We start from the raw sequence: 26,194 nt of genomic DNA, 5'->3' as shown, positions 1-26,194 counted from the left end.
CCGAAAATATTTCTACCGTGAGTAAAGGCAGCGTTTCATCGAGGCAGGTGCAGCCAGGCTAGTCCGGTGCAGGCTGGTGGCTGGAACAAGTGCATCTATTGCTATCGGGCTGTTCTTTTCAAGCACGATTGTAGGTACCTACACTCATTAAAACAATTTTTCTTCTGAATATGTTCACTATACAAGTTCAATATACAAGTGACGACGAAGCGCTTACTGCTTACGTTATTTTAAAAACGGAAAGAAAACGTAAAAATAAAAGATACTGGGTGCATGAAAATATTTTGACAGTGTCTATAAAGATTTCTGTCTTATCTTCTTCCGTTGTGCAAATAAAGTAGCCTCGCACTGGACAAAATAATGTCACGACTGGTATCTAAGACTGTACAGTCAACATGGACAGTCACGTGATACTAATAGATAAAAATCTATTGGCGTACGTAAGTACCCACGCGACTGGATACGAAATAAAGGGTCAACAAATTTTTTAAACATTTTTGCTCCCATATACCTTTGTGCCGCGTAGTCAGCGAAAAAAATAGAGGGTAGATTGCTGTCAACTCTTCAGAATGATATTCAATTCATATCCTGCGTTACTTTTTGTGACACCCTCTAGTTTTGAGATTACGGAAAATGTAAAATCAAGTTATAAATTAAATATTTGGTACCTATTGAACGAACCCATTATATGATGTATAGGTATAATTTACACACACAAAATGTTCAATAGCTGTTGCTTGAAAATTTAATCCAACGATAGATCTACTGCCAGCTTATCCTTCCTCAGGATACTAATGTTCATAAAAATATTTTCAACATGCGCTGGTATTAATGGAAATTATTTGAATGGACTAGTTATTTTAACAGTTATACTAAACGAAGAAAATTATATGGAATTTCTACAAAATATTCTCTATTTTACTAGAAGATATGTCATTCCAACTAAGATTTTAGTGTTTCTATTAGATTTCTTAAATTGCTTAAATAGAGCCAGGAAATAATTGTTCTCAAAATTGGCCATCAAATGGTCTTATTGAATTCACTCTCTACAGCAAAAGAGGAATTTTGGGATAAGAAATTGCTATATACTCTGATAGCATCTTATAGCCATTAAATAAATATTCATTGTTATTTGTCTTGCATTTATTTTTACATACACAATAGTTTTAAGTTTTGACATGGTTTCTTTTAATATTTTCATTATTTTGCTATTCTATTCAAAATTTCAAATTTCAACAAGATAAGATTTTAACCATTCACAAATATCCGTAAGATATGTAATAAAGTTTAACAACTTGCAAATGATATCACTAATATCTTCATAAAAAATGAGCGTGAATAAGGACGGTAAAATAATACTGTCTCGATTATTGCAAAACAGTTAATTCATATCCTGGTAAAATTTGTAAGAGTCTTACTGAAATTGCTTGTTATATATCACCTAATTATAAAATAATAAATAATGTAGAATAAATAATATAGAATCTAAATTTTTATAAGCCCACTACTGCACTTTGCATTGAGGGTTAGGTTTATATTTTTTTGACAAAACTTGAAGAATTTTCTGATATTCGACAGAGTTCTTCTTTACGAATTCGTCTCTCCAAGCCTCCCCATCCTTGGTTTTCGTTTTTTTAATGCCGGGCCAGTGTACCAAGAAAGGTCCATCCAAAATAACAAATTTATATCCTATAAGGCACATTTCGAGCATCTGCAACAGAAATATAATATAAATTCTCAGCTCATATCAACTGATAGTTGTATATTCCGCTAAAGACAATTTATATTCGTGGAAATTAGTTTTAATGTAGAACTTGCAATTAAATAAAACTAAATTCCAAATTGCTCACAATTTAGATTTTTTGAGAAAGACAGAGTATTTATATTTTTTATTATTAGATAATTGCTTACTATTTTGTACAGAGCGCTGCTTATTTAGCTAGGCTCGGTATTTAGTGCCAAAGGATCAAACTTAGATTTTTTAAAAAGATTTATCTTTGTATTAATTTAAATCAACTTCAACGTAAAATTGAGATACATTTACCTGTAACATTTTATCCTGCAATCCTTCCCATGATAATTTTTCGTTATAAAACGGTTCACTTTTTGTGCCGATATAAATGGGTTCCCATCTATGGAAAGGTACTTCCCTTCTGGCAGTCAACAGAGGCTGAAAATGATTTTTTAAGTTCATGTGATCAACGAGAGCCCACTCTGTAGTAAAGCAGATTATAATTCTCAGTTAGAACATGAACTGAATAAATAGGTCTTTAAGATCTACTCTAATCTTAAAACAATTACTCGTGTGAATAATATTGTACACGTAGGTATCTCAAATCTTAGTTATCTTTTCTGAGAACAGAAAATATGATATAATGGAAATGTTTTTAACAAGACGAGTTAACAAAAACACCATGAGAGTTTCACCATACTCTTTTACTGTAAAAGGACTAATTTAAAGGATCATGTAAAAGTTTTACATGATCCTTTAAATAAGTATGATGCGTTGCTATAAAAAAAATTGTTTAACAGTGACCCTACATTTTTATATTTTCGGGAAAAAAGTAAATTTGTAGGTAATACTAAATACAGAGTGTTGTGCTAATTAACAATTTGAAGCTTGCGAGACAATTGAAATGCCTCTAGGAATTTACCCTAAAGAAGTACTATTTCTTGAAAATAATTCATGTTCTCAAACTGCTGCAGATAAATTAGATGTATGTACTACATGTTGTCTATACAGGGTGACCCACTAAGGTCGGCGAGGTACGATATTAGAGAATGTATAGGCATAGGCCCTAGAGTTTCGGGAAAAAAAATTTATTAATAAATCGACCAAGAGAAATCGCTGGAAATAGTTTTCAAGTTCATAGCTCGGCCACTAGGGAGCGCAATCTACATGTCAATACATAGAGTTGAATTTTTCTCAAAAATGTTTTCTATTCAGGTACCTATATTAAATAATACAAATATGGATAGAATGATTCTTTGCGCATAACCTTTGTTATTGGCATTTTGTTCTATTTCTCCACAGAAAGGGTGGGAGAATCTAATGTCTGATCAGAAAAATGTATTTTTTAAGGACTGGCTCATCAAAAGCCCATAGTGTTATACCTCGTTGGCAAGGTCTTTTCATGATTTATCTTGTGGTGAATGCGTAATGTCATTTACCTAAACATAGAAACCTATAGATGGCGTTACTTTAAAAGAATACCGTTTTATGGATTTTTCTCATAAATTTTAAATGCACTGCTATAGTTTTCTTTACTCGAATGGATTCAGCGCAAAAAATTGATGAATATAATATAAGTTTGAAATTTCTAACGAAAGTGTTGTTTATTTATTGGCGTTATTTATCCAAGTTTAGGTTATTTCATGTTTTCTTAAAATAATGAAATAGAAGGATAAAACTTTTTATAGGTTAGTTTGAAGAGCATGAAAATAGCTACATTTCAACGCAAAAAAGGGTTCGATATATTTTTTTGTTATCAAGTTATTCGCAAATTAGTGTGGAATCGAGGAACACGACGCTAACAAAAATATATTTAATTACCAAAACAAAATGCGTTTATAAAAGTACCTACCAAGTAGACCAAGTGTGTTTTGAAAGAGATAGACTAAAACACTGAACTTTTATAAGTACTTTTGAAACTTTCTCTCATTTAACAAAAACATAGTATACATGATATTCTTATATGTTTAATGCAGTGTTTGATATTTACTTCATTAAAGACTATTATTTTGAGTGTCGGTTAACGGATGATAAACTTGATGAGTATTAAACGTGAAATTACTCACAGTATAACCATCTGGTTAGTTAACCAAGGTACTCAAAATACCACCCCCAAAAAGAATAGGAAAATTTTGAACGGTACCTTTCTAGATTTCAACTTTCTTCTTACCTTAATGCTGTCTCCAGGATCTGTTTCCATCCATCCTTCAATACCTGGAAACCTTTGACAATGTGTGCAGATCATCTTATGAAAATATACAGCCTTTTTCTCCTTTATCAATTGCACCAACTCCTTTTTCGTTCTGGGAATATCCACCGTTGACTCAACTTCAAATATTGGAATGACGAAGACCTTATTTGGACAGTCGGCGTATTTAAAGGCGTTCATCATATCCCAAAACTTTTGCGCTAGGTTCTCGCTAGGCATGAGCTGGATGTCGGACACTAACACGTTGTCAGTTAACGATGCAGCTCTGGCTGCATTTCTACATACGTTTATCGGGTAGACTACTTTTTCGTCCGTGTTCCTAAAATGTATATTTAAAAGTACCTACTCTATTTAAGTGAGATTTTATTGTATATATAAAAAAACTGTGATGTAGAATAGGTGAGTATAATCTTACATTCATGTGAATTAAATACTTAAAACTAATGCTTAAGATATTATCTTTCTAAAGGAAATTTTTAACAGAAAATAAAGAGAAAATATTATATGGAGTGTATATATCAGTTGACGAATGCTATATTGCCCAAATATTCTAATAAAATCAGTTTTAGGCTTTGAAACTTTTCACATTGAGTGAAAAGTTAAAAGTTGCTCAGAGTTACATTAATTGTTGAAGAAATTGACGAATTATATTGGCATATGTAACAAAATATCTGTGGAAAATTCCCCAATTTCTATAAATTAACCCCATTGACTAACTATAGTTACCTATGCGTCTGGAATTTCGAAGAGTCCTCTGTGAAACAGCTCTCAGGCCTGGCGAAGTAAACGTCCCTTCGAGACGGTGGCACCTTTTTGTGATAAACCAGGTGCAGAGAGACACGCGACATTCCTGGAAGACAATAACAGTACTGGTTGATTTGTTCCAAGACTAAGGCTACGTCTGTGTCTGGAACGAACGCTGCTACGCTTATAAGGCCATCCCAATACCTACAAGTGATATGATCAAGTGATAGGATTTGATAAATAACATTATATTCACATTTCCTTGGAACATTACATTTATTCAAAACTTTACAGCTTCTCATTTTACGTACATGGTATTTTCTAAGTATGCGCAGAAAAATCCAGGAATCGAAATAAAAAAAGACAATTTAATTTATTTTAATTTTTTTATAAAATTTGGTACTACTTTTGGTATGATTGTGGTGAAGATACTTACGTCTTTTAGCAAAAAAGATATTAAACCACTACTATATTACAATATTACAAATAATTGTCATATACTTTATTGAATTCTCCAAGCAAAACTGATTTTCTTAACTAGTATATTTTTTTAATACACCATAATACTACCCGAAAAAAATGTCATATCTTAAATGCCAAATGGCCCAAAGCATAAACACTGGCAAAGAGTGACTTACAAATCTGATGTAGCTGCTATGAAAGCATAACTGATTTTTTTTGGTAGCATTATACGGGGTGGTATAAATTTATTTGTGAGAAAAACATGATACTAATATACCAAAATATATAGGTACCAATTTGTTGAAGATATATCAAGTTGTGTAGAAACTAAAACTTGTAATTCTTAATTTTGGAAACCCTCGAAAATTGCGGCGTTAGAAGCTAATACATTTATTTAACCAAATTACCTTAAATTTAGCCATAGAATACTTCCCTAGATTTTGCTACACGCATTTGAGAAACACCCCATACATACAGTTTAAAAGTGTCGTGATGTTCTAATCAAGCTGGTTTCTATTATCAAAAGAAACAAAAAAAGTAAGTATAACATTTTATTTAACACGAATCCTTAGCCTTTATCTCTTATCTTTTATCCCTTTGTCTTTCAAAGATTGGCAATGAAGGAGCTTCCTATCAATTGCTAAAGGACCATAATATAGACTTCAAATCCAATACAGTACCAGTTACAGGATATTAGCTACCATATTAGCTACAGATTTAGATAGGATATTTCTAGTCAGACCTTTTACACTTTAAACGTTTTGTGTGGAACATATAGTTCACGAGTAAATGTCCAATAACGTTTAGGACTACCCCATTTTCCTTGAGGTGTTGTAGACCGATTAAAAGTGCTTCCTTAAGAGGCAATTTTATTTCTACATTATTGGATGTAAACAATACAGTCTTAGGTATTGATGGCTTATTGAATATTTCCATAGAATAAAATGTCTGCTAGTATAGTTTTGTTAGTAATATTTGTCATGAATCTTCTTCCATGAAAAAAACTCGAGATGCTCTAAAGTTTTGATTGGAAATGATACATTCAAATCTAAATTGGAACACTTTTAAAGTTAAATATTTTATTTAAAGTGTTAAGATCTACTCCTAATTATGACACCACTGTTAATCCTTTGCTCCAATCTTTCGTAAGGCAGCTACTGTGAGGGAGATGAAATTATTCAATGTTTCAATTGTCCAAAGACTGTTATTGATCATAGAGCATGATAAGTCTATCAGAACGAAGAGGTATCCTTGCTTTTTCTATATTCTTTAAAGAAATCTTATGTCTGTTAGATTGTTGTAATGTCTGTGTTACTGAACGGTGATTATTAAATTTTTATTCTTAAAATAATATTATGTTTTTATATAATTTAATAGAAGTACAATAGGAGGTGACGGAATTTCATTTTTTACTAGGGGATTGTGCAATTCTTTTCATATCTACCTCTCCCTTGATAAATTTTCCTGTTTAAATCCAAGTTCTGCTCTATATCCATAAAATTATAAAATTTAAAGTATGTTGTAAAGAGTATTGTAAGAGTTTTCAAAAGAAATATTACTTAACCCCCAGTGCCATTTAAATATTTTGCAGCGATGCTTACCCTTGCTTGGGGGTGAAATTGACGGAGTCAAAAATTGGCGGAGTCTAAAATACCAGTAAAGAATGTCCCCCTTTAATCTAAAATCGACGGGTCTGAGCGTTTTTCTACAATATTGACGCAGTTCCTGAAAATAGCTTTGTTTCGTTTTCATTTGGCCACCCTGTATATACATATAACATATTTATAAAAAGTATATAAAATCACAGGCTGTATTTTTAAGTTGAAACATTGAATAATCCTACTTTGATCCCTGTTTCTGTTTATTTATTTCCTTTTTAATCTTAAACGAGCATATTCAAAGAAGCGCTTAAGATGGGTAAGTATAAATGTTACAGTGGCTTATTTGATAAGATAAAATCTGTGGCGTTTATATACCTCTCCGTGGGGCAAAAATATAGGACAGGATGTTCTTGTTTCAAAAACTGTGCAATCTTATTAGGAATCATAGAAAGGGTATTCTTGCCGACAAGAGTATTTTATTTTTTGGAGCGAAGAGAAGCTGTTGTCTTATGTTACGGTAATAAGAAAAAAATCATAGAACATTTTAATTAATCCACCATTACATACGAGTTAAGCGAGAGTTGTTTATCGATAAATCTAATATAGCCAATACGATGAGTTTCTTATCAAACATGTTACGCAATGTAGGAAATATTAGAATCAGGAGCAAAAGTAGAAGGATACTGGAAAATCCAAATATTTAGTCTCCGAATAGATTATAAATAAAAGTGTTTATAACATCAAAGGAAACAAAGCGTTTAGATGAAATTTTTTTATAATAGTTCTATATACTGTTTCAGTAGTTTTTAAAATTGCAGTTATCGGCACTGTCCATCCAATTCAATAGTTATTTAAATACCTTGAGTCACTTATTGGCCAAATTGAACTTAATATAAAAATTTGTTAATTTGAGATATTTATCATTCATTGTCTTCTTCTAAAACACTTTAAGTTACTGACATAAATTAAAATAAATATTTTCCCTTCAAAACTGGATGAGAATTTTTTTAAATTCTTTAATTTAAAATAATATCAGTAACAGAATACATTTCCATGCAAGAAATTTGCCGATTTTAGCTATTGAGATATATCCCCTATTTTAATAGATCCCTGAAGATAATAAACCTTTTTACGAAAATATAATAAGCTCACGCAAATTTATATAGTCAAAAAATAAAAACTAACATGTGTCCCAACATTACACACATTTTTAAATAAACATTGACATCCAGTTGTTAGATTTAGCTGAAAAACACACACAAGTCGAAATTTTCAAAAGTTTATTTTTACAATATATACAAGGTGTCCCAGAAAAGAAGGCCAATCTGGTAATTCTGATCTCTAGTTACTGCATTTAATCGACGATAGTTGACACAGAGGCGGGTACTTCCATCTTTCTTAGGTACAACGACGACTGGAGCAGCATCCGGAGAATCACATTCTTTTATAGTGCCATCATTTAATAATTTGTCAAGCTTCTTGCGTAATATTTCCTTTTTTGGTTCGGAGAGTCAATAGGGTGGCATAGATATTGGTACGTCATCTGTGAGGACAATGCAATGTTCCGCAAACGGAGTAGCTTCGGAGCCTGATTGGAATACATCCTCATATTTCTGTAAAAATGTATTCATTTCAAGTATTACTGAATTTGTCAGAGAGGAACCTTCGTTTTCTCTTAAGGAAACCATATTGATTATATTATCAGATTGATAGGGACGGATTTCTTTCAGGAAAGGATAAGAGACAGTAAGATAATCACCAAAATGGCAGCAATTATTTGGGCATATCTACAACAATATTCGCTTGTTGTAAGAAGTCAACTCCTAGCAACGTTCGGCTATCACTTTGTGAAGTTTGCTGATGATCAGGAACCGCAATAAGTTGCGTTGGAATAGACTTATGTTTGATGGTTATTATTAAATTGAAGACCTGTGCCATTACGATCCTTTCAATGCCATCTGCCAAAGTTATCCGAAGAGACTTGGTCTCATAAGGTATATTCTTATGTAATAGTAATAGTGCAAGTTGTGTACTAGCGATGCTTGCTCTAGCTCCTATGTCCAGAATTGCAGAACCATGTAAACCGTTAATTTCTATAGGAACCAAAGGTGGGCCTATTTCTTTATCTGAAATGCCATAGTATCGAAAGTCAGACGATTCTGGTGTTTCACTTTTCGTACTTTTGCAAATTGGACAGTTACTTCGTACGTAACCGACTGCTCCACAAGAGAAACATGTTACTTGAGGCCTGGTAGTATTACTTGAAGTGTTATCTACAGTACTACTTGTGGACGGAGCAAATAAAGGTGTTTCTGTCTTTATTTGACTCAATTTGCGACACTCTTCTTTGATATGACCATAAGCCTTACAATAAGCACACTGTTTCCTTTGTTTTAGTTTTTGTTGATCTGTAAAACCTTTTCCTGTAGGTTTAACTTGAGTAAAAACTGTGGTCGTTTTAATTTCTTGCAACGTAATTTCTACTTTACGTGCTTTCTTGATTATTGCTTCAAAGTTTGGTATATCATCGCGTGAGATTCTTTCACGAATTTTTAGATGAAGTAATCCATATACCATATCCATCTGGATTGATTCGGGGAGAATAGGACTACTGGGGAGATGAGACAATAAGGCTCTGCATGGGCTCACAAAAAGATCAGTTTTCTCGTCCTCTCTTTCTCTAGAGAATAACTCACGATAGACTTGATGAGCAGGTTTTGAATACCCAAATGCATGTCTTAGCGCTTTGATTGCATCATCGAAAGTAGCTGTTGTCTTTTTAACTCCTTGCCATCAAATGGCAGCTTTGCCTTCTAAAAGCATCGGAAAATCTTTCAAAGCATTTTCATCACTAATTTGCAGACAGTAATTCCATTACACCGTAATGGAATCTATAAATGCATGAACATCTTCTTTACACATTCCGTCGAAACGATTTGTGCATTTCGAAAAATTTCCATAATTTATTGTTGGCGTGGCAATGTTAGTATTTTGGTTAAACGAAGCGATAAGATTCTGCAACATTTCCGGCGTCATAACTACTTGTCGAATTTCGTTAGCCATCTTGTTTACTTTCGAATTAACTTTGGAGTCAGGTAGGACACTTCCAGAACGTAAGTTCATAGACTCGTAGTAAGCACTACAGTTAAACACACTTGTTTTAAGTTAACCTTATGCTGTAGAAACCGATAATTTGTCCATTCACTTACAAAAAGCCGGGTGTGGGGTGTGTGTATGGTGAATTAGTTCCAGAATTCACAAGAAGACACACACAAAACACACTTTGAGTTTTATCACACAAGTTGCTTCAGATAAATGTTCCAGCAATAAGTCCAGGCCGCACGTTGGGCGCCACAATTGTGAGGTAGGGGTTCAAATATCCTAACCATCAATGGTTTGTCAGTAACTTATACTAGTTTTTTATCTTCACACAACTTTAATGGTAATAGTAAGTAATAACAAGACAAAGTATTTATTTTATGTCAAAAACTGTCAAACGAACGTAGCATCGCCATCTTCTCTGTGTAGGGTATTTCTTACAACCTGGATATAAAAATGATTTCTATAGAAGATGTAGGGAGTTAAAACAGAATTTTGTATTTCGCGTTTTGTTAATATTCTGGAAATTTTCGAGATACAAAGCAAATTTGACACGGATGTTATATACTCTGTTGCAATTGTTATAAGTTTAAGCATATTTGCGCACATCGAAGCACAATTAAAAAACAAAGTTAACATGACTTTATCCTTCGCAACATTTTTTTACTAATAGGTAAAAGTAAACTAAAAAAACTAAAAAAAAGTTATGCAAAGTTAATGTTTAGAATTTCCGTATTTGTAGCGATGTTTGTTTTTATAATATTGTGGGGTATGGAACTCTTGGGGTTTATTTTTATGACTGTTTTTTATTGTTTTATTTGCACTAGAAAAAAAAAATTTACTTTACCTTGTGTATAAATAATTGCACGTATACGTAAGAAGGATTATCCATTAAATAGTAAAGTGTTCATAAAATCATACATCAGCACGTAACCATGATTTTTGGACTTTTACTCGTGAACCACAAGAAACATTTAATTGGAACCGGTCTAATCCAAATTTGTAATAGATTATCTTTAACGCCAAATTACTTTTTTTAAAACAGTTGATACCAATCAAACCTCAATTAATTCTTTTTCTCATGAATTTTTTACTTTAGATCCTATGTCGTGAATGATTCTGAGATCAGAAACTGCCTTTCACTTTTACTCTTTGAGTTATAGAGCACTTTCCTTCCCTATTACTGTCAAAAGTATCGGCTGTTCTGTTAATGAAATTCGCCAACTATTTCTTACGTTTCTACGTACCTTCATTAATATTAATCCACGAAACCTGAGGCTTTAGTTTTTTTAAAATCGACTATATTAAAAATAACCATACAGAAGTACTAACCTTACTAATTCTGGAATATAATTTACAAAGTCCGCAGTCACGTGAGTGGCATAAGTGATACCAGGCACACCTGCTCCTAATCTAGCTTCAATCACATTGTATAGCACTCTATAAGAACTGTTAGTTCCCTCCTCAGGTCCAAAACCAACCTTATTCGGGTTCAAGTTTAAATCGAAAGGCAGCTTATAGTTGAACTTGCAGTAAGTTGTGTTTGAAGCTTTCGGATGCATCTGATGAATGAACGCCCCTGGATATTTTTCAGTCACATTGATACCTTCCGTAGAGAGTTCTGGAAACTTGGCGTTGGATGAGGAGCTCAGGAAAACTAAGGACAGGATGAGACAAGTGAAGACTAATGTTAAGAGAAGGATTCGGTAGGTTTTGAAATGTGTCATTGCATTATCTTAGAGATTTTTGAGAAGTAGTGTATTGGTTACGTCACCTAAAAGAAAGGATAAACTAATATTAAAAAGTGTCCACAGGTTGAGGGGACTAAAAGGGAAAACTATTATTTTTCATTCTATAAAAAAAGTTACTGTTTTAAACTTTATTCTTTGCTCAGACATAAAAAGTAGTTTCAGGTGGACCAATCCTATACAGTGCGTTGGCTAGTGGAAAATGGAAATACATATAATAATTGACTTTATCCTCAGAACTTAAAAAATATGAGTTGATTTTTTCATTTCAATCATTGTCCTGTTCTTAATATTCATGGCGTCAAAACTTATTTTTTTAAATCAAGTTTTAGCAGTATTTTTTCCAAAAAACAATGTATGATAAAGGTTAGTTTTTGTGTATACTTAATACATCTACCTTGTTGGTTTCTGATCATCCGTTCAAGGACAAACTTTTTTAAGTTACATTTTTTATAGTATATGTCTTAAAATGAATAATTTAATTTTTAAACAAAAAAAATGTACTTAAAGTCACTAAGAATGCAGGTATTTCTTAAATAAATATATTTTGACTGTATCAAAGTCAACCAGCTTCTGCCCTTAACATACAAAGTGTCTGAAAACGAATTGGTGATATTTCAAGGGTAGCTTATTGGACGAAATGAAATAAACTAATTTAAATCAACTGTAACAAAAGCCGGGACGCGTGGTAATTTATTTATTAGTTCTCGGAACGGATGGGCCAAAAAGTAAAATATTTCAGTCAACACAAATTATCGAAAGTTAAGGGCTCTCAAGTACGTTTAGAGTCGTCCTTCGGAGAAATTTAGCAATATTTTTTGAACAAGTTCACTTAGAGTCGGGGCCATGTGTTGAGCAGGTATAGAGAAAAATCGATATTTTTAATAACGTGCGAAACCACGAGAAGAGCGTAGAGGTTCCAAAGTAGAATTAAATCAAATTGTTAAATTGATAGTAATTAGAAAAGAAAATAATAGATGAAATAGCTGGTTTCTTTGGCGGATTTTCCAAGCTATAAAGATATATTAAATGAGATCGACTAATCCGTCCCGTATCGCTACACGGAGTCACTAGAGGAAGGCTAGGGTTATTTGTAAGTTTAGTCTCAAAATTATTTAGATAAATGTAAAATCAGTCAATTAGATAACTATTAACATGGCATAGTTATGTCCTATATATCCTATATTTCTATATTTCCTATATTTCGAAAACAAAAAGCTATGGGCCCATGGTCCTTACGAAAAAATGGTCTTATTTGTGTATGTTCCACAACCCCTACAATTTTTGCAGTTCCGTACAGCCTTTATAACCACACACCTTTTCTAACATTTAATTATTACTTTGCAACATTAAAGTCGATATGCCGTTTTCGTAAAAACGACAGATTCTACTGATACTATGCAAATAAACAAAAAATTTGAAGACTTGACATAGCTATTCATCTACATATTAGTTAAATAAATTCTGAAACAACTATTGCGTAAAAACTGATTTATTAGTTTTAATTTGCGAACCTCATCTACGTCGACACAACAATATTTTTTAAAGACAACTCTTTAATTTTAAATACTTTTGTTTGAATAATTTCTGATTCTATCCATAATCAAGTAAGGTCAAATATTTTTATGTAATCTGCTGTAATTAAGGACGTTTTATTTACAAAATGCATTATGACCCCATTATCTCATATTTACTAAGTACTATACCTATATAAAATGTCTTGTATTATACGGGGTTAGTCAAAAGTATGGAAACTCTCAAAAATCTTAGCGGGAAAGCATTTTTGGGATAAATGGCGAGAACAAAAGTCTCAACATTTTTCACGGCGCATCCGATGGTAACCTTGACCTTGAGGTCAAGGATTAAGATCATATCAAGATCAAGTTGTTTTTTTAATGGCGACCCTCATTTTCGACTTCGGTAATGGAAAGAGAAGAAAATTCAGTATCCCAATATGACATTGACCGTGACCTCAAGGTCAATGATCAATGTCAGTTCAAGGTCAAATGTTGATTTTTACTGTAATTTTTTATTTTTAACTACGGAATCAGAAGTGACTTTGATTTTGTCGCTCTGTATCTCGAAAACAAGAGGATATAGACATATACTTCATAAGACAAAAAAATCTTATATTTTGTCGTACTATAACCACGTGTATTTACGGGAGGTCTTTCAGAGACACCCTGTATAATTTCACAATGTTGCGATTGTTGGCTTTTATAATATTGTACAATATAAGAAAGCTAAATAAGTTGACTTTTACTTGGAAATTAATTATTCTCTTGAAGTTCTTGTAATAATCAATAATAATAATGAGGATGTTACTTCATTTTTTATTTAAATTAATTGAAACTAGCCGAAATATTTCTAACATTTAACAATTTAAAAAATCGATAGACACATTATCTGGCTAATTTGAAAGAAAAAAGAAAAATCCAATTTGCCGTAAAACAGAGACAGATATCGATAAAATGTAAGAGGTGTTTTTATTCCCATTGGCAAGCTTCTCAAAAAATACAATCAATTATTATTTTGCACAGGAGCGTACTACTTCTTTTTATAAAATAGTCGAATGAATTTCCCATCTCTCCACCACTAGTTGCGCAACAGTCTCGACATTGAAGTATTTTATAGAAACTTGGCCCCATATATAGGGTGTTCTCAAAGTTGAGTCATTTATTTTAAAAGCCGGTAAAAAGACTGCCAAAAGTCGTTTATATAAAAGTTGCCAAGTAAAGCAATTATTAACAATTATTTAAAAAAATTGAAATTTAAAAACTTTATAACATAAACCTGATCTATTTAGTATTTTCGACCACTGCATTGTAAAAACATAAATGGTAAACAAATGGCAACAATTTTGAACAATTTTTGAAGAATAATTTTGAACAATTGTTGTAGGACAGGATTTTTATAACTCTCTTCTGCACCTTTTAATAAACGATTTTTGTTAAATCGACTTTTTTACGAGTTCTATCAGCTGTTAAAATAAGTGACTCAACTTTGAGAACACCCTGTATAACATACACCGAATATTATAGTTCAAATGCCTCTATTATTTCAGAAAATATTGACACTAAATAATTTTGTTTTACATTTACACCCTGTATCTCGAAAACGGTCGATATTTCGAAATAAGTTTATATGACAACGTACCATTATTTTTCGTTGTACTCTCTGCTCTCGAAGTCTCATAGATTAAAACTGAGACACCCTGTATACAAATAAATTTAAACTACCACAACTAATTAAAAACTAAACCTCATTCATATCTGAAAATGAAAATAATGATTTTCGAAACGTTAACAAATTTTTGAAATGCTTAATATGGTGACTTTTATTTTTTGTTTGCGTTCTGTTAGATTCTACTAGTTTCTAAAAAATAATCCTTAACTCATTCTTTTGACGGTTTATTTCGGTTTATTTTATTAGTTTTTATTTTTTTTCGTATATGGCGAAATAATCGGAGAAAATTAATACAAAATATTTAACGAATAAGACTATAATAAAACATGAACAAAATAAAATAACAACAGAAATAAATGAAAATTTTTTGACGAAACATATTTACTCATGCAAGTAGGTAGGTACACGTAGAAATGATGCAAAAGATTACAATGTGTCTAAACTTAAACAGAATGTTATGTTTTATTGAAACCCACTAAGCAAAACGAATACATTTTATGACAACAGTAAACTCTTTTTTCACATTCTTACATTTCCTATTGTTTAGATCAGTAGAACATACGAGAACTACCAGATAATATGCTATTTATTTACTTATCTAGCTTTTTTTTGTAATTACAACGTTACTTCACACACATGAACAAACACACATGCAAATTAAAGTTTGCACACACTTACATTTCTAAGGAACCGCAACAAAGATATGTTTTTTCCATTTAGAAGAGTGAAACACATTTAACCGCAGCGGTTATCATACATTTATCGTGCGATAAAACCGCATCATGTAAAGACATAGTGTCACACTAATTTGTTTAAGTAAATAGAGGCAGATTTAACAAGAAATGCCACTCGCTATTTGTTTATAAAATGGAGCACATGGTTCGCTGCAGGTCCGCCACGCTGTGGCGCTGCCATTCGGGGAGTGGGGGCGAAAACATCGGCGGTATGCGGAAAATGGCGTATCAAGCAATCGATACACCGCAGTGTACGATGGGTGTAACGAAAACGTATTTTTTTTCGATGCGAGGAATTCAATTCATGGATTATAATGCATGGAAAGTGGAGCAAATGCTCTCTGTTCGTTTTGGGTCAAAGTTTATAAAAGAAAAAATATTTGAAAAGGAAAATGGGTATACATTTTTCGTTACAAATCGAAGTGATTTAGAAACAAAAACACTTTTGACATCTTTCAAGGATAACCAGTTGTTTTATTGAATTGTAAAAGTTATGCTGTTACACATTTTATCACTGAATATAATAAATACTGTAGCTAATTTAGAAATGAAAATAAACACATTTCATAGTATATCAGAGAGAAACTAAAAATTTACAAAAAAAAATACTGTCTTTTGAAACCAGAAAATCTAAGAATATTTATACAGCTGTGGAAAAAAGTTTCCGACCTAAAAACCGGGTTTATACCATAACTAGTTTAGGTCGAAAACTTTTTTGTGTCCACAGCTGTATACAACTTTCGAAGTTGTTTGTAAGTAAACTTTCGGTTTTTTCCTGTTTTACTTATTGGAACACTTATCAATTTCATGTTATAAGCAGTGTGTTTTATAGAAACATGTCTAAAAGTACCTATACGGGGTGTAAGATTAATCATAAATGAACAAAAAAGTTGTATATTACAGGGGCGTAAGATTAACAGTTTTCAAAATACAATATTGGGGTGTTTCATCACAACGTGACAACAGCTCTTAACCTAACGCTACACAGCTGATGGATACCACGTGTGAACGCCACAGACTTGTCCTACGGAAAAAATGTAAACAACTATTATTGTGAAACATTTAGTAAATTTTAAGACAATTGTTTTCCAGTTTTTAAATAAATAAAATTAAATGTATCGATTTTGTAGTATGAAGATAGTGTTGTGCTTAAATTTTAGCTCGAATTATAGTAATTATGAATATCTTAAAACAGGAACTTAACTTTTAATCAAATTATAAATTTGAAAAATATGTAATTAAAGTACCCAAAGAAACAAGTCATCCAAATAATCATAATTATTAAAAATAGTTTAGGTACTTACTAAAAAGCAAAATTCAGTAATTTTCAAACGCACAAGTAGAAAACAAACTACAACCTATGCTCAAAATGTCGACCACAATTTCGATGCACACCTTCAAATCCAATTTTCGCGCATTCGCTGGAAAACACCTCAAGAAAAGGAAATAGTGGTACGCAAAAAACACTCAGACACGGTTCAATTCCAGATACCAACTGAATTGCGTATTGCTGGACAGTTGCGCGTCGTTGTCACATTGCTCGATATGAATTTTATCGAATTTTAAATTTACTATAACGCTAATTTTTTAGAATTAAGCATGGAGAAGTTAATAAAAGTGCTAAACATTGTCTTTTATAGTATTTTATGTACACAGTTATGTCAATATTGCTTAATTAATCAACCATTTGTACATCAAGTTGGAGATTTTGATAATTTTTTTCTCGGAAATGGTTGAGTTTAGGACCCGTGTCATATACAGTTTTTTTATTTATTTTAATATCGTCTGTAAAAATTAAGGCAGTCAAGTTTTTAACACCCTGTATATACCCTCCTACATAAACAATAATTCACACATAAATCATAACAATTTAAATAGCTATTAATATGATTAATATATTAACCTAACCACCAAACAGTACACAAATCATAAATAACTCCAAACTTCAAAGGAATAAAAATTCTAGAGGATGAGACGTGTTTACTAAAAAATAGTTTCATGTCATCTACAATTATTTAATGTTACCTTAAATTTATTGGGACGTAGATGTAGGATTCATATAATAAAGTTTGATGTATACATCATTTTCATGATGTTCCATGTAAATCTGCTCTATGGCATACCAGATTTTGATTGATGGTTGTAGTTATTTTACTTCAAAAATAAAAAAGCCATTACCTAGATGTTTTTATGTTATATATTACTAATTTTTTCGTTTTTTATAGCATTCTTTTATTCCTATTTTGTCTTGCGAATAAAAGCTCTATTTTCGGTAGGCAAATTTGATTTGATTTGATAAACAAATAATTATCCCATTTCTAGCAAAACTTGTAACTCATACACAGGGTATCCCGGTACATGATAAAAGTACAAATAGAGGAGGTCAAAATAATATCAGTTCTTCATATACATTTTTTTTATACGGGCTTTCGTTAACAAGTTACGGGCCCTCAAAGGTGAAAATTAAAAAGTTATTTTTATATGCAGCCTCTAGCTGCATACCTAATTTGAATGAAATAGCTTTAGTCATTATTGGTAATTTAACAAGAAAATGAAAATAAGTTCAGTATTAAAAAACTTTTTTTCTATTGAATTGTAAATTGAATCCGGTATTACAGTTTGGGCAAACATATGAATTACATATTGTATATTTTTATCAATACACATAAATGTTCGACCTTGTTACTTTATTGAAACCATCATATTAATAAATACAGGGTGTCCCGGTACTTGATACAAAAAAGTTAAGTACAAATAGACGAGGTCAAAATAATATCAGTTCTTAATAGGGGCCTTCGTTAACAAGTTACGGGCCCTTAAAGGTGAAAATTAAAAAGTTATTAGTTAAACCATTAGCTTCAGCATGATGCAAATTTGGTGATCAATAACAGATGCGTACAGCCTGTATTTATTAATATGAAACCATTTCTACGTATGGTTTCAATAAAGTAACAAGATCGAACATTTATGTGTATAGATAAAAATATACAAGGTGTAATTCAAATGTTTGCCCAAACTGTAATACCCAATTCTATTTGACAAATCAATAGAAAAAATAGTTTGTTAAGATTGAACTTATTTTGATTTTCTTGTTAAATTGCCAATAATGACTAAAGCTATTTCATCCAAATTAGGACTGCAGCTTCAATTTTGAGATGCACACAAGCGTTTATGTGTCATTCCATGTGTCATTAGAGATAATAATTTTTGCTCCCACATTTTTTAAAGTAACATTTTAGAGATAAGCGAAATGTTAGATCGCTCCTAGAAGAATCAGAACATCATCATGTTGTCGTGGAATTAAATATCTATTATTTGCACAATTTCTCTGAACTGAAAACTTTAACATGAAATAAACCACACTTTGAATACCTTTTATCACAAAAATAAAGCATATCATGACACATGTTTGTGACATTTTATTAGTGTACTTGTGAAGTAGAATCCTCCATTACCTGCAAGAAAATATTGTCATTGCGCAAAAGTCTTGCTACAAGTGTACAAACTTTGGTACAATATCTTTTTAAAAACATGCCAAAATTTCAGTCAGACTAGGTCTAGAATTAGGAATTCTTAAGGAACAGTATGTTTTAAAATACAAGTATTAACAAAGGATGTGTGTAATATTATCTTATATTACTTAACAATTTTTAGGAATTATACATGTAAACGTACTGAAAACATTGGGAAAATTTGAAAGGAATAACAAAAATAATAAATAATGACTATGAGTGCAAGAACGAATAATAAAACATATTTAACTAATGATGATATAACTAAACGCATAATTGAAGTCTGAAAATATTGAAAGTAATCGACCATCTTTACAAATTGCTCTTTTTGAATGAGAGACAACCGAGTGTGCTGAATAATCTGTGGTCTAAGTCCGAAGTGTTCTGTGCCTTCGACAATTTTTTCTTGTAAATGTTATTCATTTGGCATTGGAACTTGGAAGAAAATTTTTTCATATACTTCCAGAAGTAAAAGTCCACCGGGTTGAGGTCGGGATAACGAATAGGCCCATTCTGTCAATCCGGCGATTACAAAATATTTCGTTTAGATGATTTCCTACTTTTTGATAGTTGAAACCATCAAGAACATTTAGTATAAAAAATATATTGAGATGTATGGAAATGTGATGTGAATTTTTTTTTAAAACAGAATATTAATGTATTAAAAATTGCATATGAGAAAGGGGTATAATTGAAAGAAGGAAATATCTGACAGAAGTCGCTTTTATTTGGTTTACCCCACCCCCAAGGGGTGGAAAACGCAACCCCTAAAATTTATTTCCTACGTAACTTTTTGTCTTATTATTTGTTTGTTGTCATAAAATTAAAATGTAATGATAAAATTGAATTGATTTTTTTAATGTGAAAGTATTGTAAAATAGTATTAAGTAAAGAAAATAGTGAGCAATGAAAAATTAAAATGTAAAAACAGAAGTGCGGTTACTAGGAGACAAAAAAAGAAAAAAAAAGGGAGTTAGTTGACTTTCGAAAATTTGAAGGAAGGAGAATTAGAATCATAAAGTTGAGAGAATACTAAGAAAGGAGAATTTAAATAATAAAAAGATTCCGAAATAAATAAAGAAAACAGAAATTGATACATTAACAGGAGTTGAAAAAAACATTAATATTTCAATATTTCCCAGAGGATAGTCTTCTGTGGAAGACCAGATACCCAAGATCAAACCGAGTACCAGATGTAATATAGAGGAGCCGATAGATGGTAGCAAGTGTGGAGCATAGCAGTCAGTACGAGGATTGAAGTAGAAATAGGTATAGAAAAATCGAAACAGGAGCACAAAAAGTGAACGGAGGGATAGAAACTGTCCAAAATTGGAAAATTATTGTAAGACATTTGATCGATAATTATAATTAGAAATATGGTAATTAGTAAATAGTATTGGCGTAGGAAAATTATAATTTTATTTAAATTGTGCCAAATAAAAAAAAATCAGTTTAAAATTAATATAAAATTTTTGAAAAGCAGGATTTCATTCAGTGATAGTTTCTTCTAAAGAACCACCCCTAGAGATAATAGAATAATTTTTGTTTACATTCTATACAAAAATATTACTTTAAAAATTATTTTGTTTTGAAGAATTTGAATTTCAAAAATAACTAGATATTCATATTAACCAAAATTATATTCAAGAATAATTGTGATAAAGAGAAATATAAATTTCACTGAGACTAGTGTCTACTTTCTAAAGCAATTGAAGGTAAGCAGATATTCCCATTTGACAAGTTGAGATATCCAAAGATACATAAACATAAATTATATAAACAAATTAAATAACACGACTAATAAAAAATAACAATACAATATATTTCCTAGCATTTAATCGAGTTGGCAAGAAAACTGTCCATATATTGACGGTGTTTCTCTGTTTTTGTAAACAGTCAGAATCCTTATATCTGTTTCTATATTTGGCAGCCAGACCCAGACTTGTGACCTTTGCTCCTTCCTAAGAAGATTTTAGTAGGTCTCCGTCGTAAACATTCATTATAAAACAGTTTTTTTTAATAAAACAATTCAGCGTTACTTTTAACTGTTTGACTTGAGGTTTGTTAAAATCAGTAATGCCAAAATCTGACAGTTGTGACTACATGATTGTTTAATTTTTAAAATCATAGAGGCTAATTCAAAAGGGTTGCGTTAATTCCACTAAATTTGAGTAAAACACAATAATGTAAAGGAAAAACTGACTGTCCATTGATCAAAATAAGCAAACGAAAAGGAAACTACTTTTCCGAACTAGTGCAAAAAAATACACCTAAACTAAAATGTGTGCGGAAAAGTAGCATTTTCAGCACTCTCAAAAATATTTATTACTCATAACATTACCCAAATCTTACGTACTTTTGCGGATTTACAGACAATTTTTCACTTGAACGTTTTATCTCTCTTTCAAATAAATTCATGACCACATTTCTTTGAAAGTATAAAGTCAGATGTTTAAAAAGCGTATTAATATGATTAACAATTAATTGTTGATGTGCAACTTGACAGTAATTAGAAAGAAAACCATAGTTTGCAAACAATTAGATCTTTAACCAGCGTCTCTGATAAACTAATATTTTAATTCCGTTTGTGGACAGATTTAATCCTGTGATGTACGCTCGTCAATATACTCTTAAATGATCTTACTTGACGTCTTAAATGATTTTACACTGACATCAACTAAACGTAAGTGGTGACGAAATGCCTAATCTCTTTAGGAATCTAATACAGTCTTACATTAGTATTAGATAGATTAATAATGATGTTTTAAAATTACTTATAGGTATTTAATAATATCTACACTTTTAATTGTATCGTTTTATAGTAAAGTGTATATGTTTTTGGGTTAAACTAAAGCCTAGTCCTTTTCTTACAAGAATGTGTATAAAAATTGTACAAAACTGTTTGTGAGCTTTTATATGTATAAGAACATTTATACAAATGCTTCTGTTTTCTTTGTTTTCCATCTAAGGTATTTAACTATTTACGAGAAAGCGGATGAACTTGTTAGAAAGGGATCCAAAACAGAGTTCATTGTTCCGGAGTCCCTGTAAGGTACATCTTCCTTCAGGGAGGGGCTCTGGGCAGAAGACAGTGTCAGAACATAGGAAATATTGGCTTTCAAGACAAGGGCAAAGCCATGCGAAAAAACTTATGGAGTATCTTTGAAGAAAAGAACGAATGTGTTGCTGACCTTGAGTAAAATTCGGCTCAGGAAAGTGACAGGACTTATAACGGGACACTGTCACTTTAAGAATCATTCACACAAGTTAAAACTTGTAGACAGTCAAGGCTGTCACGGATGTAACTCGGCAGATGAAACATCCTGGGGAGACCCCATTTGGAACCCAAGGAGCTGAGAGAAGTGTCGGCAAGGACTTTGGTCTTTGTAGAAAGGACAAAACTATTGCTGACTAGGACTGAACAGTAGGAATTATATGCTTTATATTATATTATGACATACTTAGATCCATTTTTAGTTGACTTGTTTTATAAAAATTGTTAATTTATCACACACTGAAAAATGTGAGCATTATTCTCAAAAAATCTCGGACTCCAGCATCATTTATTTTCAATTATCTTGAAAGATTCTTAGGATGTTGTCAACATCGTAAAAATTGTCGTTCTCATAAATAGCTTGTAAAAATTCCTAGAGCTGCTTCACTTTCAAATATATTTGAAATCTGAATCCGAATAAGTAATATTTTCTGATGTAGACAGATTTTCTGATGTGCCCGTTTACATCTTGATTTAATTTTTATCGAAGTTAAGGCATTATTTTGAAAAATTAAAATACCAAAATTTAAGTACAAAGAAAATTTTATTGAAATGTATGAAATAACATAAAATTATCTAGCATTTTCTACCTGTTTACTTTCATTTTTCTTAGATTATAAATGAAATATATTATATGAGCTTATTACTATGCTGATACGTACATAAATTATCTAATGGTAAAGAAAAATATAAATTATCCAACCTCCATTTCAATGGTTTTCAACAGCACAAAACTCCACTAACTGTTCACTTTAAATGATGTACATTGAATTCTTTGTGATTTTAGAGACAAGCAAAATAATGTCTCTTTATCTCTCATGTATCTACTAATGAATAGTTGACATAATTGTTATCACGTATAACTTAATGTAAGCTAATTATTTACAGAAATAAACTTAAATCCTAAGACCAACACGCTTTATTTGTTATATTATCTATTTCGGAGCTTCGTTTATTTTAGACTTCTTAGATTTAAATATATTTGTTTACTTATTTGTTTGCAGCCTGCTAATTTCTTTGGTAAAAGTCACGAAATTTAAATATCTTCCAAACAGAAGCATGGAAGTACCATTTATTCATTTATTGAACATCCAAATGGACTGTAGTAGCCTAATTTCCTGGAATACAATTTTACACACGATAAACAGATTTAGGCTTAGCTAGCAGTACAACATAGACATAAATTGTATAAACATATAAAGATATACAGTATAACCAAGATTATTTAATTAGAAAAATCTGGGAATTGATTAGCTGCTGAATTGTGAAATAGTTTCTGAGAATATGTAATGTCTAAAATAGAATAGAATACATTTTGTATTAATTAACTGAGCATAAGTAAATTTGAAGCTGTATTTGCCAAATAATTCAAGCAAATTTAAGTTAAGATCTTACTGTTTGCATATAGGTACTATAAATCCTGTTTAATACATTTCCACCCATTTCGTAGTCAAGCACAATGGAATTTCGTCTTTTATTATAACGAAAATAAATTATACAGCATTTGAAATTGTTTGACAACTACAAACTTTGCGTTTTTCGAGAAATCCAATAAATATTTTTTATGGAATTGTATTTTTGCAAAAAGACCGTTTTTATTCTCATAAATTGGAAAATTTGCATGTTGGAAATACAAAATAAATACTGCTACAAATTGAACAGCAGCATAAAATGGATCCGCCCATTTTATCTTTACTAAACTGAAAATCAAGAGACAAGACATACTTAGTTTTCGATACAATTTAAAACGCACGGTGTGACGTCACAGTAATCTTATGGAAATGGCCTGTGTTTTAACTGCTGTTGTCAAGATTAAATTACATTGAATTAAATCCATAAAATTTTCTTAACCGCATCAGGATGTGACCGAAATGAATGACAAAGAATATACAGATAAGGAAATATTTGGGCGTTATCTCATAAGGTAGAATATTAGTAAAAATTAACATAAGCAACTATCAGCATTTAGATACGTTTTTCGAGTACCTACATTTTCTCAGTTCATCATTTGTTCTGAATGAAGAATGAGGGTAGTTTCCTGAAGAATCATGCACGCCAGAGAAGGCGCGCCGCCACTCCTATGTTCCAGTTGAGAAAGTGCCAGTCGTAACAGCGGCGTCGCGGCGTCTACATTAACGTCTAGGCCCACGCGATGGTGCGCTGGCATTGCAGAGTGCGGATTTTAGACACCAGGAGGACGAAAACTTTACGTTAAGATCCAACACCAGGGTAATGTTTGATTCTTTACTCTTAGCTTTTGCTGTTATACGATATCCGGCATGGCCACGAATTTGGTTATGTTTCCTAATATTTTTGTTCTGGAAATACTATTTTTAATGTGCAATGAACAACAAACTTATTGTTCTGAGGACATATGTATTTAATCTGTCAAGAATTATAAGGAAATAATATATTTTATCCATACATTCAAGTATTCTACCCATACAAAAAAAAAATGGGAAAAGAAAATTGAACAAAGAGTTTGAAAGAAATTACCCATTATTATTCAAACAATAATTTGGGAGTTATTAATTGCAAATTTAGAATACCTTCCTTATGCATTTGAAAGGAAAGTACGTATCCGAACAAATTATTTTTTAACATTAAACATGCTGCAGTTATTTTATTAAAAATGCTTAAGTTTCCTTTTAATTCTGATGCCACTCCTCATTTTCAGTGTTCACATTATTTTGTTTGTACATAGCTACCTGATGAAAATGTCACTAAATTACATTATGAGTCATACACCGATTTAACCTAACTTTAATATTTCAGGAGGAGAAAATGTATAGAGGTAGAAATTTCTAGACACAAGTTAATTTACTACCTTAATTTATAATCTCTATTTTTATTCTGGCTCTTACAAAATACTCGGCAAACCTTTGTTAGACATAATGTAATAGCACACACATTTTTTTTTATTTGGGTAGGTATTACAAACTTCGTATAATTCCAAATTTCTAAGGTCATGATTTGATAATAATAAATTCAAGTAGGCATAATTTTGGCACTAACTTAATGTTCTTAGATGGAAAAATTCTATACAGGTCGTTTCTATACGAACAGTACATACAGCAATGGTAGAGAAGGGCAGCTTAGAGTTCGAAATAACCACTTAATAAAATTTAGGTGAAATTTGTGGATATACAGTATACAGGGTGGCCAAATGAAAACGAAACAGAGCCATTTCCAGGAACTGCGTCAAGATTGTAGAAAAACGCTCAGACCCGTCGATTTTGGATTAGAGGGGGACATTCTTTGCTGGTATTTTTGAGTCCGCCACTTTCACCCCCAAGCAAGGGTAAGCACCCCAAAATATTTAAATGGCATTGGGGGTTGAGTAATATTTCTTTTGAAAGCTCTTACAATTCTCTTTACAACAGACTTTAAATTTTATAATTCCGCCCAATACTTATTAAGAATTTTGTTTTAAACTTGAAACTTATGTACAAACAATTAGTAACGGTAAAAATGTCAGTCATTCGAGTTAAGTACGACAATGGTATAAATTTAGTATTTCTTGCGATACATTAGTTTTTGGCGATTTGTTATCACTTTCGTAAAAAGAAAACACAATTGTAAAAAACAGAAATGAATGCTATACATACACAATGAACGTAAAATTAGTGGATTCCAAATTATTTTCTAGTATTATTTGGGAGTGTTGGTTGGTAGTTTATTTAATTGTGTTTTTGAAAATTAAACACTATGGTTTATTCCACTGCGGAAAGGGTAGATATCATTTCGCTTTACTTTATGAACAACAAATGTGCGAATAGAACAGCTCTGCTATTTAATGAACAACATCAAGATCGACATGTCAGGAGGAAGTATGTTCTAGAGTTAGTAAACAAATTTTGACAGGAAACGCAGCCAATAAAAAACGAGAAATT

At 31.5% G+C, this 26,194-nt stretch overlaps 1 protein-coding gene across 4 annotated transcripts; it reads right to left on the bottom strand.

Moving 5' to 3' along the window:
* Window positions 1-1,160: 1,160 nt before the first annotated feature.
* LOC108910370 (beta-1,4-glucuronyltransferase 1) lies at window positions 1,161-23,089 on the bottom strand. Of its 4 annotated transcripts, none has more exons than XM_018714955.1 (6): window positions 22,964-23,089; window positions 11,180-11,621; window positions 4,668-4,889; window positions 3,903-4,260; window positions 2,045-2,170; window positions 1,161-1,711 (listed from the first exon to the last, which is right to left on the bottom strand). In XM_018714955.1, exons 2-6 carry the CDS (start codon window positions 11,572-11,574, stop codon window positions 1,505-1,507), a joined length of 1,308 nt encoding a protein of 435 aa, XP_018570471.1. In that variant the 5' UTR covers window positions 11,575-11,621; window positions 22,964-23,089; the 3' UTR covers window positions 1,161-1,504. The 4 variants fall into 4 exon arrangements, with proteins under 4 accessions (XP_018570471.1, XP_018570472.1, XP_018570470.1 ...); XM_018714956.2 differs by having other exon boundaries at window positions 23,005-23,085; XM_018714954.1 differs by lacking the exon at window positions 22,964-23,089 and adding an exon at window positions 15,460-15,597.
* Window positions 23,090-26,194: the final 3,105 nt, after the last annotated feature.

Source organism: Anoplophora glabripennis, unplaced genomic scaffold, assembly GCF_000390285.2.
Source record: "Anoplophora glabripennis isolate ALB-LARVAE unplaced genomic scaffold, Agla_2.0 scaffold397, whole genome shotgun sequence".
In the NCBI taxonomy this organism is placed as follows: Eukaryota; Metazoa; Arthropoda; class Insecta; order Coleoptera; family Cerambycidae; genus Anoplophora; species Anoplophora glabripennis.
Note: the sequence above shows the minus strand (reverse complement) of the source record. Positions and strands in the feature narration are given on the sequence as shown.